Here is a 15,817-nt window from a genome sequence, read left to right on the forward strand (position 1 = left end):
CCATTTTACTCACCTTCACAATATGAAGCAATAATTTAAATTGGCACTCAGGTCCTGGGCTCCCTCTCTAATCAGGAGACCTCCTGATTAGATGAGGATGCACCACGGGCTGGAGGTGCCTGCCCAAGCCCTCTGCCCAGAGGAGAGCTAAGACCCAGCCAGTCCTCCTCAGCATCCACTCACAGTCTGCTCCCTGTTGTAGACACTCTGATACCTCCACTGCTGTTTCAGGAACAAACTGAAGACAAACCTTTGTATTTGTTATTAATACTTGTTCTTTGTGTCACACAAAACAAAAAGAAGAGCAGAGCTACTTACTCACCTGGCAACAGGCAGTCTCCTCCTGCAGAGACCTGACACCCTAAATACAGAAGGTGGACAATGAAATAGCTGCCATCACTCTTCTACTTGCAAAGAGTTATCAACAGATGACTTAGGTTTGCCTATCAATTTACAACCCAAAATCAGATTAAAAAGGTTCTAGATAATGCAGTTTATATCTGTAAGATCTTTGTCTGATACCAGCAATCCTTACACCATACCAGCAAAGCTTACCCCCTTCTCAATTGTGTCAAATTGAAGACCCAGCCAGTGAAGGGACATTGTGGACCTCCCACAGCTTTGACACTTAAACAGAGCCCCTGGGACCCCCACTGCTCCTTCAGAAGGGATACGTGTCTTTGTGGATACCCCCTGGCATGGCAGCAGATGCTTCTGAAGCTATCTGACCCCAACAGCTGGACATAATGGGGATTCCAGGAGAGGTTTAGTCCAGCAGCTGGGTAATGGAAGGCCATGGCTTCCTTACTGGGGCTCCATAGCTACGGAAACAACCAAAGTAACAAACTTCTAAAAATATGGTGAAATGAATACATTGCTCCAGCCTGCATTTGACGGGAAAACACATTTAGGGTTATAAACAAAGCAAATGCTCTATTTACCCAATTAGTGGGGGTTAATCAAGATGTAAAATACGTATTTAATAGTGGTATTACATACACTTTTAAGTAATCAGCAGTGGTAGCAATTAATAATTCATACCTGGAGTTCAGAGAAGGAAACAAATGCTCAGTCTTTTCTAATTGGAAGCCACAGAAGGAATAGTGCAATGAAAATCCAGCTAAGTCCAAAAAGCAACCCACTTGCAATAGAGACTTGGAAACTTTCCCCTTCATGTTTTTTGAACAGTGTTTTTCAACTACTCTTAAAAAATATTCATATATATAGAGATACAGTTTGGGTTTGGCAGGCAGATTACACGTTCTCAATAGCAACAAGCCTATGGGTCAGCAATTCTAATGTAGGTGCCATTTTTTTTGTTTGGGTTTTTAGGTTTTTTTAGCGTTATGTTCTATGTTTGGGTAACTTGTTTAGATCTGACATCAGGGAATTATTTGCTTCTCATTTTACTTTGTTCCTACTCTTTTTCACAATAGAGTTGCACTTCTACTGTCATTCCGACCACTTTTACTGTCATTACAAGTGACATTTTAATGACTATGTAGAAACTTATAAGATTTTCTCCAGCAATCCTTGAAAATCCCAGACATATTCCACCTTTCAGTTCATTTAAAGTATCATAAGAAATCCTCATACTTTAAATTCAGTAGATTCATGTGGTGTGAGGCAGTTTGTGTCGGGACAAACACTGGTTGCATTACTGAGCTTCTTAAGGAAGGGTAAAAGTTCATGTCTCTCAGTTTATTTACTTTTGACCTCTCTTTTGTGGAGGTTTCAGCTTCATTTTTCCATCTATTGTGAGAAACCAGCAGTGCAGTGAAAATCTTGTAACAGATCTCCACTGAAATCAGGCTTCAGGAGCTCTCCTTCAAGAAAAGCAGAGTTCCCAAATTTTCCAGTTGACAACCCCAGGTCCCTTTGCAATTTCGGACTTCTCTGCTTTTAATAAAGTGATCCAAGGCCATTCTCTCTGCTCTACACGCCCACTATTATTTTGTGTCTGTTTTGGTCACCCTTTATCTCCTGGTAGCCCAACTTGCTTCAGTTTTCCTTTAAGCGAAAGTGTTCTTTTAAACTGCAAAAGCAATACTTCAGTTTTCAAGTCTATTTTGGGATTTTCTGGTGTTTGACTCATGCTTTTTTAAACACTTGGACTTAACAATAGAAACCTTTTCAGTCTCCATGAAGATAGAAGGAAAACATTAAAGCAGCAAAAGATTTTTCCTAGTTATAGTTCAAGCAATAATGCTATCCACTAATAAACTCATCTTGTGTATGCTTGTATGCAAATGTTAGGCAATGAAGATAACATGGAGAGTGAGCAGAAAAAAGTTATTTACTCCACCAATTGCTCTCTCTGAACACGTTACAACAGACAAAGATGCAGTTCTTTGGATACCCAAACCCATTCACCAGTCAAAGTTAGTTCACTGAAACTGGGGAGTTTTTTCTTAAATTATACTTGGGTAAAAAATATAAGCAATGCCAACTTCCCTTTGTTGTAAGAGGAAAGAATAAAGAGAGATTGGGTCAGAAGGAGACTTTCAATACTGGGACAAACTCAGGGAGACTCTGAGTGTGGGGGTTTTGATCAGCTCTCTGGTGTAATCCCTTCTTCTGTTGCTGTTTACATGTTGAACCAAGTAGTGCCTCTGTTTTCACTTGTTCTGCACAACCCCCAAGGTAACTTTGCAAATATACAATGAGGCAGGACTGCAGACTTACTTGCAGTGTGTCTTTTACTGAAAAATACATTTTATTTATCATAACATTCAAGAGAAAAAACAAAAACAACAAACCCCAACATAATACAAATGCCAACTCATTCAGTTACAAACTTTGGTACTTGGCAGTTTCAGACGCTCTGTTCTCCCATGGCAGTGACGTTCCGAACTTCCCGCCGTGCAATTCCCAGAGCCCCGACGCCGTCCTTCAATCCCTGCAGTGGGATCACTTTGGGTTTCAGCTACACACTTGCCACAGTGTTGTCTCCATTGACAGCAGCTCAAAGAGTCCATTTCTCTCTAGTTATACATCTTCTGTTTCTTAATTCTTCCTCCACAGGCAACAGTCATCAACAGTTCATGGCGTTTTCCCCTTTGCCTTACAGCCCACCTCTCTCTCATCAGACATACCACCCACATCCTCTTAACAATCATTATGCTTACTTCACATTTGCACTTTTAAATATCTTTACATCAATAACTAACTCACCCCTTTAAAAATGAGAGGAAAAAGAAAGGGGCAGGGAGGAAAAAAAAAAAAGAAGAAATAAAAAAAAAAAAGAAATAGGTGAAAAAAAGCACAAGCATTTTTGAAGTATGTGTTCTCAGGTAGCCACAAGTTAATGGCAACATATAAGCATAAGGAATGACACTTTGGCCATCAACAGTAAAGAATAAAGGTAGCACTGAATACAGACAAGGGGGAAAAACACCCCACACAACCCATAAATACATTTCAAATCATTCACCAGTTGATTCACCAAGGGTTAAATTTGATACTGAGTGAAACCAACCCTGTTGCAAAGGACCAGAACAACATTCTGGTGCATCACTCCAGTCCCGCTCAAACTTTTAATTGGATCCTGACCTAAAATGCATGGACAGTTGGCTGGTGCAGCCCTCAAAACCCCAACAGCAGGGCTGGGAGGGAACTTGAGTGGTGCACAGGATTTTGCCCTGCTTTGCACATGGGGTAAATTTCAGCTGTAACATACTATGACTGCACCGTGAAACATATAATACTAGCAGCTTGTGAGCCCTGACATGGAGGGCTTGACTCTAATCCAAGATATGTGGTTACACATCACCCCATCCACTGGAGAAATTCACCACTGGGCACACATGAAGGAGCACCATATTACCAGAGCTTTTTTCTGGTGACATTTTGTGGCATTATCTGCTGGGTCCAGCTTGACTCAAGCCCAGAGATCGGGTTCTGTAAAGGGAAGAACCTGGTGCTCAGGTCTGCAAGGCATTCAGCACTCTGGGATGAGTTCAGCAAAGCTTTGCATAGATGGGTGAAAGAAAAAATCCTTCCACTGAAGTCCCCAGGAATCTGCTTAAGTGTCTGAAGTTGGAGATGCATGTGAAGGCTTTGCTGGGTTATCGAAGCACCTTGCAAAACTGACCCCTTGATGCAAACAAGAAGTCTTTTTAGTAATAGACAAAATCAAGTAAACACTGTTTGACATTAGGATTGACACATTCCACTGAAGTAAACTCCCCTGAGAAAATAAATAGCTGTTGGAATTCCCTCATTTCATTGCTTTCATCTCCACAGACAGTAAAAAAAAAAACAAAACCCTGCAAAATTTACCTCCAACAAACACATGTTGAAATCCTGGGCAGTTGTTTCCTATGCTTTTTTCTTTTCCTTTCAAGTACACCGGGTGAAACTGTAAACCTGAGGTTGTGTGTGCAAACCTATATCTTGTAAACTGCAACGGGAAACTCCTCTCCAAGCACCGATACAGGAAAAGGTAGGACAGGACCATTGTGGAACAGGGATGCTAGTATTATACTGAACATTCTGCACATGTGTATGTCACAGGGAACCAGCCACTCTGGTACCTGCACTGTCCTGCAGTCCCAAGTACTGTTCTGTCTAACACTGATACTCGAATCACAACACCTACGGACCTAGCAGTCATGAGAGAGGGGGAGAAGCATTCATCTCCTTTAAGAGGCAGTCAGCCCCAGTCCCAGAGGGCAGGTAAAGCTTGTCATGCAGACTGTACAGCTGAAGAGCACAGGGATAAGCCTTACAAAATCTGTGCTCTTTAAAAAGGGTCAGAATATTCACTGGATTTGCACAGTGATGAAAATTAGTGAGAAGGCACATAAGAAATCACTCGCTATCTGCACAGTTGTAGTGCATTTCATCCTGAGGGCAATTACAACTTGTGCCTGTAAACAAATAAATTGCATTGAAATACCATCTCCCACACATGGTTGAAGACAGTTCTACCTGAGTTTTCTGTACGTCATGAGTTACTCAGGAAAATGAAAACCCAGGGCTTATTTTAAAAATGGGAAACACTGAAACTTTCCTAGCTGCAGAAAGCCCTGAGAACAGGGGGAGAAAAATCCTGCCTGCTGGCAAATGCTTAAATAAAGACTTTTGGGATTTACATTTAGACTTTAAAATTCTAATCTGTTACTTAAAGAAAGCTTTATGTTATATAATTTAGGTTTGGTCTTACATTTATTTGCTTCCCAAAGTGCTTCACTTAGCCAAAATTTTGGGCAGGGAAGAGACTACTGAATTTTAGATTTGGTTTCATAATAACAATTCTCTTTTGCTGAGACAAACTAGTTGCTGGTAACAAGAAACAATCAGTTTGAGCAGAGTTGGATATATAAATCACTGCACTGTCAGTAATCTTATAGTATATTTTTTGTTCAAAAGGTAAATATTTTCTTTGTAATTGTAATTGCAGCCCTCAGATAAACCTGTCAAACAGCCAAAGAAACAACTGCATAGTACTGAGGCTGTAACAGTTAAAAATTATTCTCACTGGGCAGTGACTAGGATTATGTTTTCAACAATGTTGCAATTTAAGGAAGAATAGACTGCAGTCTTAAAGGAAAATAAATGCTGTTCTCTCCTTTAGAACCAGGATTTTAAAATATTACATTCAATTTCTGGTTTCCCAGTATTTAAACACTGTCCTAATTAAGGCAACTTGTGATATTCAACACAGTACAGAGGAGCAAACAAAAAATGAAAGCAATCAAATGTGTTTTCTGACATTTACACAGCTTGTTTTGAACCATGGCAAAAAATAAACACTAAGGATAAATTTGACACTACAGCTCTCTTCCTTTGCAATTCCAACACTACAGCTCTCTTTCTTTGCAATTCCAAGTGAGAAGTAGAGAATACAAAAAACCATCTGATTGCAAATTGTGACTAAAATCCATATGGAAGACCCTAATTTAATGCAATTGGAGAGAGCTGAGGGCTTTATTTCCTTTTTGAAGAGCTGCAAGGCTGCACTGGATCATCACAACATATTCCAGGGATCTGAATGAAGCTGTGTGGTGATCCACACTGAAACACTGCTGCATTTACACCCTGCATTTTATAAACAGCTGCAGTGGCATCACTGCCATTAGCTACCAGCACAGAGCAATGCCTAAAGCCTGCAGATCGGCTTCAGCACAAAAAGAACTTTGCACAAACTAATGCAGTAATTTAGTGCTGCTCACATAATTAAAAGTAGGCATACTCCAAAGGAGGGGGGCATTTAGGAGAAAACAAGAAACTTACATGCTTGTTTTGCATGATGAAGCAAAAAAATTGAGAAAACTGTAGAAGCAGTTTTTAGGATTGATGTTGAAGAGTTACCAAGTGTATTTCAAATTAAAGAAGCATAATTCTTCTTCCTTATCCCTGTGGAAAAACAAACAAACAAAACCAGAAAAGCATCATTAATATAGATTGTTAGAGAGCTGAACAATCTTTACTCCTCCAGAGAGGTGCATAAATGCCTCCTTTGTCCCCACACTACTCTTGCTCCTCATTTCCTGAGCCCCTGCCAAGGATCAGCCAAGGGCACCTAGGTTTTCAAACTGAGTCAGTTTTGTGCAGCCCTGGTGTTTTGAGCAGAACCCATCTTGCTGCTCAAGGTGTGGAACATGCTGTGCCTTCCAACCCCACAGCTCCCAGCAGACAGGTCCTGGGGAACCCCATGGACACAGGCGGAAAGAGGCCAATGTGACCGGTGTGGAATGGACCTTTCAGTGATCCATCTGCTCAGTTAAAGACCTTCCCTTACCAGCACAGCATCCAGCATGGAACACATCAGGAAAGGGGAAACAACCCACTCCCAGTGCTCTAAGAACACTTCAGTACTGGCTCAGGAAATCATCCTGGGCAGGAGGAGTCATTAAGGCCACCAGGAACTTATATTGGTACCAAGGCTCAGCACTATAGAAAAGTTTCCTGAATAGCCACAGTTTTGAGCACAAAGTCACACTTATTTCCATTTGTAGACTGATTTACTAGGTCAAATGTTAGAGCCTGTTTGGTTCTTGGAATATTCGAATATTTCCCATGAAAACTGGATAAATTCTTTACTAAATTCTCAGCAAAGGCATCATTATAAGTAAGTCCTATGCATACTACACTGTAAGTTGACTTCTTGGCTTAGTAATGTGGAGCATACATCCTGCTGAACAGGGAACAACTAAAACAAAGTTGGTAAAAATTCCAATGTATGAGCCTTTAAAATAATTTTTACATACTATCCACACAAAACTAGTTTTTAAAGGAAAGCATAGATTATGTGATAGCAGTTAGGAAGAAAACACAACTGATAAGTATATATCCCTGTACCTGTAAGGTGTTTATGCTCATGGTTTAAACAGAACAATAAAAATACCCTTCTAATATTGGCAGTACAATTTACTACAGTTACTTTTTACTTTGCTACCTGTTCTTTTCTCATTTATTTACCTAACACGTGGCAGCAACTCCAGAGGGTAAAATATGGGAACAGATACAAACGTTAAAACCACATTTTCGTTCACTCATACTGGGAATGAGCTCCTGTCAGGCAGTTCATTCTCTTACAGGTCAGTTCTGTCAAGCTCTGGATGCAAGTTTATTTGAACTGAAAACTAGCATCAAGGAAGAAGTGCAGCAGGAAAGGATGATGTTGTTAAAGCTCCCCATTTACTGTGAGTGAAGAAGAGGAGGGAGAGAAGCAACCATAAGATATCACTCAGAAATATGCACGTATTTTCCACTATTTTCTGCATATCAAAAACTTAAGAATAGTTCAGAAATGGCAGCTTGGATTTTGTCAGAACACAAACTGCTGGGATCTATTTTATCCCAATGATTATGCAGGAAAGAGCACCAGATACAAGGGGAAGTGCAGCAGATGTGCAGGGGATTTGGTGTCAATCCACCACAGGCATCACACCTTCAGCAAAACTTCAGGTCCCACTGACCTCCCACAGGTGACAGAGACCAAGATGGAGCAGTCCTTAACACAGTGATACATTTGTGAATGAAGATGTGAAAGAAATAGAGCAAAGAAAGGAAGAAGAGAGCATGTGCAGTGCAGAAAGGAATTCGGGAGTGGAGAAAAAGAGCATTCATTCGGCTCATTTTGCCTAGTAAAAAAAAGGGACCTGAAAAGACAGTACTTTATTCAATTTTTGCACACAAAGGATGAAATCTGGCTGGTTTGAAATCCATGTTAGCATCTGCACAGCATTGCTGCAATCAAAAAACCCTGGTCTGGTGTGAAAGCAACTAACTGGAATTAAGAAATTTAACAACAGCTCACCATTACATTCACATGAAATTATACTGATGTTCCTGGGAAAAACACCATAGTGTTAGGGGAAAAACACTACACTGAGCAAACAAAGACTTTTGATTGGGAATGGAATGACAAAAGATAAAGGAAAATAATGGAAAACAAAAGTAGACATCAAAAGAGAGAAGAAGAGGAAAAATTATCCACAGGGACATGAAAGTTATGTAGGTGAATGAAAATAACAGGAAGAAGAAGGCTACAGATGTGATTCCTCAGTGGCACATACCTAATTTTCCACAGAGACATAAGATGGTAAGAAATAACCAAAGTCTAATGACAAGTTAAACACATCCTGAGCATGCACCACCAGCGTTTTGGGGCAGCTTTCACACAGTTCTGCCGTGTAGAGCTCTGACACAGCACAACAAAGCAGGGCTGCTGTTTTAACTTCACCAGGGAGGAAGAGCAATTTGGTGAGAGCATCACCTGCCTCACCAGGCACTGAAGGCAAGCCAAAAACATGATAACAGGATAACCCTTTGGGAACTGAGGGGCAGGGCACACCAGGAAATATGATGTTTTTCACTTTTAAAGAGTGAAAAAGACACAAGAAAAGCTGGAGGGTTTTGTTTAGTTACTGTTACAAATACATGTACTATGCACCCTATCTTTTCAAAAACATCACATCTCTAATCTGAAATCTAACAAATTCCTTCTGCTAGCCATCTCAATCCAGCCTCCAGACTAAAGGGAAAATAATGAACTACTTTTTGCCATTTCATCTAGGTTCTAGATTTTACTGGCAAGATGAACTCAAGCAGCACAGCAGAGCTCAAGTTAAACTGGCTTATTGCCTGTCCTGAGTGATCTGTAAGGGCCAATGAAAACAACTTCCTCCACAGCCAGGATAAAAGAATGGAACTTTCAACATAAAATAATTACAAGCAGAGAAGCAAGTGTATAAATCACATCAATAAGGTTTCATTCAACAAATAATCTACTATGTAGTAGATGATGCAAGCTAAAAAAACAATATATATTTTAAAGCAAAATAAATAACCCAAGTGCTGGAAGACAAAATTTACCCTCAAGCATGCAACTGGGCAAAGCTCAGCCCAAACTGGTAACAACACCAAATTTCTGGCTGTTGCCACTCTTCCACTCTTTCTCTTTGCCTTTTCATATACACCAAAAAACTAACTCTGTGAGTTCTTGGTAAGCCATGGAAGATTTGGCAGTTCTGCCTAATACTGCACGTGATAAAGATGAGCCATGCATTCTAATGCATGAGGCAGAAGGAGCAGTGACACCAGTCCTGAAGGCACTTCTGTAACATTTCAGGTCTTTTAAAATGAAATGCCATCATTCCTTGGTTGTTTTGCACAGGACATACTGCGCCACTGGTTTCAGTGCATGCTGTATGCACAGTCCTGTTCTCCAGGACACGTACTCAGTGTCCCTGCAGGCACATCCCTGAATCTGGAGGCTGGCCCTGGCTTACAGCCCCAGGTAGCTGGGCACTGTCAGGACTCTGGCACTACAAGCTCAGAGCTGCTGTGTAAAACCGTGCTTTGCACCTGAGGGCACCTCTGCCCCAGCCAGCAGCCCCATGGCTCCAGGAGAGTTCACCTGGGCCTGCTCCATGCATCCTGCTCCCTCATCGCACTAACAAGAAGGACCCAAAATAAGGGTTTGCTTCCATTAGACCCCTCTTCCACTCCTCTTGAGCTTGGGGAGAAACAGGTACAGGGGAAAGAGAGGCGCCCACCTCCCCGTGGGAGGAAGAGGTGAGAGGTGAGATAAGAGGAGAATGTGATGCCAAGGTGAAGGGGATCTTTCATGGCTTGCAAGGTGGGTCCAGATGATGGATCCAGAGATGCCCAACCACACTGCCATCCCCGGGAGCAATGGGAGGTGCCCCGGCCATAGGGCTGCACAAATACAGGCTGTGTGATGAGTGGCTATGGTATGCTTCTCTGAAACTGCCAAAAAAAGAAGCTCCAAGTTTTACCGAACTGCACCAAGGGGTGTGCCTGACCTTTCTATATTTTACACCCTAGTGAGGGCCCCCTCGGTGAACCCTCTCCCCTGAGCAGAAGCTGTGGCACTGCTGTCACTTGGCCATTAACCCGCTCTCCCTGCCCACCCGCGGTGACTGCCGTGCCCGGCAGGCAGCACCCACCCACTCACCGCGCTCTTCACCGGTGCTCCACCACGAAGCGCATGGTGGTGCCGTCGAAGGAGGGCGGCGCGACGATGCGCGGCCCGGCGGCCGGCGCGGTGATGCTGATGACGGGCTTCGCCTCGGCCGGCCCGTGTCGCGGCGGCGGCGGGCCCTTGCTGCTGGCCACGTAGTAGGGGCTGTCGGGGAACGCCGCCTCCGGCGCGGCGGGGCTGCCGGGCTCTGCGGGGGCGCTGCCGTCGCTGCCCGAGTGCGACAGCGGGCGCTGCAGGGCTCCGGCGGGCAGCACGGCGGCGGCGGGCAGCAGCCCGGGGTACAACATGTACGTGGCGCCGTAGGCACCGGCATTGAGGGCGAGGGGCGAGAGAGGCAGCGGGACGGGAGCCACGGCCGGCTGCTGGGGCACCGGCACCTCCACGTACTGCCCGGTCTCGGGGTCGAAGAGGCGCCGCTTGAGGGGCTGCTGCACGGGCGTGTCCACCAGGTAGTACTGCCCGGTGCTCACGTCCAGCAGCACCTTGCGCTGCGTCTGCGGGAAGGGCTCGGCCGCGGTGGCGGCGGCGGGCACGGAGGGCGAGAAGCAGAGCAGCGGCGGCGGCGCGGCGCCGGGCAGGGCGGCGAAGGGCAGCGGCGGGCGGTACAGGGCGGCGGGCGCACCCTCGGCGGGCGGCGGGGCGGCGGCGGGGGGCTCCTCGGCTGGCGGGGGTCCGGGCGGCGGTCTGGGGCTGCCGGGGGGCTTGGCGGCGCCGAAGGGCTGCAGGCCGCACAGCGCTGCCGCCGCCGCTGACGCCGACACCGGGCTGGGCCGGACGCCGCCGCCCTCCGTGGCCGCCGCGGCCGGGGGGGAGCCGGGCTCGGCGGCCTTCAGCGGCAGGGACAGATAGTTCCCGCAGTCGGGGCCGCGCTCCGCATCGCCGCCGCCGCCGCCCGCGGGCAGCCGAGGGGAGCGCGGCGGTGCCGGGGCCCGCGGGCCGCCCTCGGGGGGGAGCTTGGCGGGCGCGGGGGCCGCGGCTCCGCCCGCCCCGCGGAGCGTGAGGAGGGCGCGGGGGGCGGCGGGCGGCTCGGTGCGGGGCGGCGGCGGGCCGCGCTGCCGCTGCCGGGCCAGGCTCTCGAAGGCGGCCGCCTTGGCCGAGACCTTGTCGGCGGCACTGTTGGAGGGGCGGCGGGGCAGCCGCTCGCTGCTCGGGCCCTTGCCCCCCGACGGCTCCTCCGCCTTGTCCGCCGGCGGCGGCGGGGGCGCAGCGGCGGCGGGTCGGGAGCCGGCACCCCGCTCCTGGCTGGCGATAAGGGAGAGGACGTGGCTGTCGGTGATGGGCAGAGGGTCGCTCTTGCGCTTCCACTCGCGCTTGTTGAAGCTGTAGAGCTCCTCCATGCTCCGCACCGCCGCCGTCAGCTTCTCCAGCGCGTTCTGCACCGGCGCCGCCTTGCTCTCCTCCCGCGGGTCCTCCTCCGGTCCCCGGCCCCTCTCGGGAGGCGGCGGCGGCTGGTGCCGCCAGGGCGCGGAGGATTTGGAAACGATCTTGAGCACAGCGGGCTGGCGAGCATCGCTCTTGTTGGGGGCGATGGTGGCCACTGGCAGCCTGCCCGAGGTGCGGTGCACCAGCACGGTGCCCTCCGGGGGGCAGGCGGGCGCCTTGCCCGCCGCCTTTGCCCCCGCCTCGGTGGGCTTGGCGCCGGTGTGGCCGACCGCCTGGCAGGTGATGACCACGGGGGAGAGCGCCCGGGGCACACCGGCGATGACCAGCTGCTGCCGGGGCTTCTGCTCCGCGCCGCCTTGCTCGGAGGCGCCGCTGCCCTTGTCGCTGCTGTTATCTCCCGAGTCAGCGCTGTAGGAGCTTTTGATGAGCTTCCGCACGTCCCGCACCTGGTGGAGGATCCCCTGCGCTCTGTACTTGCTGTCCCTCACGTCGCGCACCAGGAACTGCGGCACTTTGTCGGTGCCGTCGCCGGCCTTGAGAGGCTTGAGCGGCTGCCCCCTGCCCTCCTCCGGCGGCCGGCCTGCGATCTGCGGCGTCAGCAGCTGCGCGATGCTGAAAGCGGCGTCCCGGGGCTGCTGCACGCTGCCCAGGCTGATCTTGATCTCGGGCGCTTTGGCCTTGGCGGCGGGGGGCGAGGCGGCGGCCGAGGACACGGCGGCGGCGGCGGAGCACTTGGTCGCCCTCTTGCCGGGGTCCTTCTCGCGAGGGGTGTGCTGAATGGCGGGCACGAACAGGCGGGACATCTTGGTGGACTTGCCGGCAGAGATCTCACCCAGGTCGGCTCGCCAGTCGTTCTTGGGAGAAAGTTTCAGCTTGCCGACGGGCGCCCTCTCCTCCTTCCTTTCCGCCTCCCGCTCCTTCCAGGACCTGAAGGCGCTGTTCTGGCTGCGGAGGAAGGTGGCCTTGATGGCCTCCGAGGCGCTGCGCTTCACCTCGCACAGCTCCTCGGACAGCGCCCGGTCCAGGCTGCGGTTCCCCTCGCGGGCCGGCGACGCCTTGGAGGCCGGGGAGCGGCCCCCGCCGCCCTCGCCCGCATCCTCCGCCGGCGCCGCGGCGCCGTCCGAGCCGCCCTCCGAGTGCCGCGAGTTCTGCCGCTGCACGCCACCCTCCCGGTGCCGCTCCCGGCCGCCGCCGCCGCCGGGGGGTTCGGGCTCCCGGCCCGCGCCCGGCCCGGTGTAGGAGGTGTCGGTGATCTCGCCCCGCTCCATCTTGAACTCGTGCTCCAGCTGCATCTTCTTGGAGATTACGTTTTTGAGGAGGCTGGAGGCGAACCTGGACTTCTTGCTGGAGCCCTTCCCGCCGCCCTCCGCCGCCGGCGGCTCCCCGGCCTCGGCGGCATCGCCGAGGTCCAGCAGGGTCACCACCCGGGAGCCCGCCCGCAGCCGCCGCGGCGTTTCGACGTGGGCGATCTCCCCGTCGAGCTTGCTGACCACGAACTCGAGGGCTTTGGTCTGCGAGCGGCCGGAGCGCAGCAGGCTGGGCTCGGCTCTCGGCCCCAGAGTGCCGCACTTGAGGTCCAGGTAGGTGGACCAGCGGTTGATGCCCAGGGCATTGTCGGACAGGGAGGCGGAGGAGGCGCGGGAGCCGGGGCGCAGGGTGTCGAAATAGGGGTACGCCAGGCTGCGGAAAGCCCTGGCCGTAAGGTTTCGCACCTCTTTGTCGGCATCGTCCAGCTCGCTGACGGCGCTGGAGGCGCCGCTCGAGTGCTCCCCTGCCCTGGCGGCCCCGCAGCGCGTCTGCAGCCGCGCGGGCACCGCGATGAACTTTTTCGCGTGGTCGCGGAGCGCATCCTGTTTTAAACTCGCACTGCGGTCGGGAGCCGCGGCGACACGGAGACTCATGTCGCCTTCATGCTTGGCAGCGTAAACAGTGTTTTGCTTTCCGTGCACGTTGCTAGACTCATTTATAGCCCGGGAAGCGGCTTTGATTGATAGGAGAAGCTGGGCGCCCGGGCTCCCGCCGGGGCGGCCGGGCTGCTTGGACCGGCTTTCCCCCGAGCTGGCGCGCTTGTCCGCGCCGGGGGTGTCGTGTTCGGAGGTAAGGCTGACGATCTCGGTGCTGCTGGTGTTGTCGATGCTGTCCGTCTGGTTGTTGGGGTCGCTGGTGGTCGTGCTAAGGTAGCAGCTATTCTCCTCCTCCTCCGTCAGCGTGTCCCCCGGGGTCTCGTCGCTCCCGAAGGAGGCGTAGTCAACGAAGGAGTAGATCACGTTGTTATCCTCGAAGTCCCAGCGGGCGGCCAGCCCCGCGTCGAAGTCCATGTCGTGGTCCACCTCGCTGAGCTGGATCTCCTGCGTGCTGATATAGTGCGCCTCGTCGCGGCCGCCGCCGGGAGGGGAGCCCGGGGGGGCGCCGGGGGGAGTCGCCTTGCGCCCCGCGACCTCATCCTCCACTTCGCTTTCGTAGCCGAAGGACGACGAGGAGGTTTTACCCTCCGTCGACACCGGGTCGCCCGTTGCGGGAGAGTCGTCCGCCTTGGTCACGGGCGAAGGGCAGGAGGAGGAGGAGGACTCGGGGCAGCCCCCCGCCTCCGGCGTCCCGCCGCTCCCCGCCGCTTCCACGGAGCCGGGGCCGGTGTCAGCCCCGCATTCCGCCGCCGCCGCCGGGGAAGGAGGGCGATCCCGCCCGCGGTCCGAGGATGCTGGCCCCGCTTCCTCCGCCGGGGGTCCGCCGCTCGCCGAGTCGCCATCCCGGGTCCCGCCGGCTCCGCTGTCCGGTGCGGGACCGGACGCTCCCTCCGCGCCGCCGGCCGAGGCCAGTTCGGGCTTCTGGCGGCTCTCCTCCGGCCCCTGCGGCGAGCCGCGGATCTCCACGTACGCCGCCTCCCTCTCCTCCTGGACGGGCGCCTCCGGGCCGGGGTTCGGGCTCGGGTTTGGGGTCGGGTCCCGCTCCGCCGCCGCCGCGCCCTCCGGGCCGGCTCGGGGGCTGGCGGGCCGCTGGCCGGGCGCGTCCATGCCGGGGCCGTCGGGGCGCGGCAGTGGCCAGCGGGGGCGGGCAGGCACGTGCCGGCGGGACGGGGGGGGCGGCGGCGCCCACGCCCTGCCCTCCCCTCCCCTCCGTGCCCTCCCCTCCTTGCCCTGCCCTCCGTGCCCTGCCCTCCCCTCCGCTCCTCTCCCGTCCCCTCCTTTCCCGTGCCCTCCTCCGCCCGGCGCGCCGGCTCCCGGCCCGGGCGGGCATCGCCGCCGGGGGGCGGAGGGGTCGGGCCGGGCTCAGCTCCCCCCGCGGCACAGGGCAGCCGCTCCGGACACCGCGGGGGAGCTGGCCCTGCACATCCCGGCACGGGCCCCGGTCCTGCGGGCTTTCCGAGACGCGGACTATACATAGAGCCGGCGTCACTTAGGCCGTCTGAAATCCTATTTTAAACATCTGTGTTTCCCCGTAATAAAGGCGCCCGGACCCCTCTTGGAAAGGGAGAGCTGCCCATGCCTACAGAGATGCTGCCCAGCTCCCCGGGGAGCCGGCGGCACCGGCTGCAGGAGACGCCTCCCAGGGCTCTCACTGGCTGAGCACGCAGCGTGTCAGCGGCAAGCGCACCCTCCTCGTTCTACACGTAGCAGTGGCTAAACAGCTGTTTTCTTCCCTAAGCTATCCCCCTGCACCCTGCGTCCCCAGTCGCAGGAGGCGTCGTTGCACAGGGACACTCTATGGATGGCAGTCTGGCCCTGCACCTTTACAGCAGTCCAGAGAGCCACCGGCCTCCAAGAAATATTTCTCTTTCCAAGAAATGCTGGTTTAGACACAACCAGCACCTAAGGCCTATTAATAGGCATTTCTATGGCATGCCTGACCTTTGGCAGCTGAGAGCTTCACTGAGCGGTCCCCAAGATGACAAACCAAAAATCAGTCCAGCACCATGGGAGTTTTGAAAAGGCAAGCTGTTAAACACTGAGGAGGAGAAACAAAGGGAAGCCAGAAATGTTG

General features: G+C 52.1%; 1 protein-coding gene across 1 annotated transcript; it reads right to left on the reverse strand.

The window, feature by feature from the left end:
* Window positions 1–2,681: 2,681 nt before the first annotated feature.
* On the reverse strand, window positions 2,682–14,850 carry C5H4orf54 (chromosome 5 C4orf54 homolog). Its single transcript, XM_063157977.1, has 2 exons — window positions 10,430–14,850; window positions 2,682–6,360 (listed from the first exon to the last, which is right to left on the reverse strand). Exon 1 carries the CDS (start codon window positions 14,848–14,850, stop codon window positions 10,438–10,440), a length of 4,413 nt encoding a protein of 1,470 aa, XP_063014047.1. The 3' UTR covers window positions 2,682–6,360; window positions 10,430–10,437.
* Window positions 14,851–15,817: the final 967 nt, after the last annotated feature.

This window comes from Melospiza melodia, chromosome 5 (genome assembly GCF_035770615.1).
Source record: "Melospiza melodia melodia isolate bMelMel2 chromosome 5, bMelMel2.pri, whole genome shotgun sequence".
Lineage (NCBI taxonomy): Eukaryota > Metazoa > Chordata > Aves > Passeriformes > Passerellidae > Melospiza > Melospiza melodia.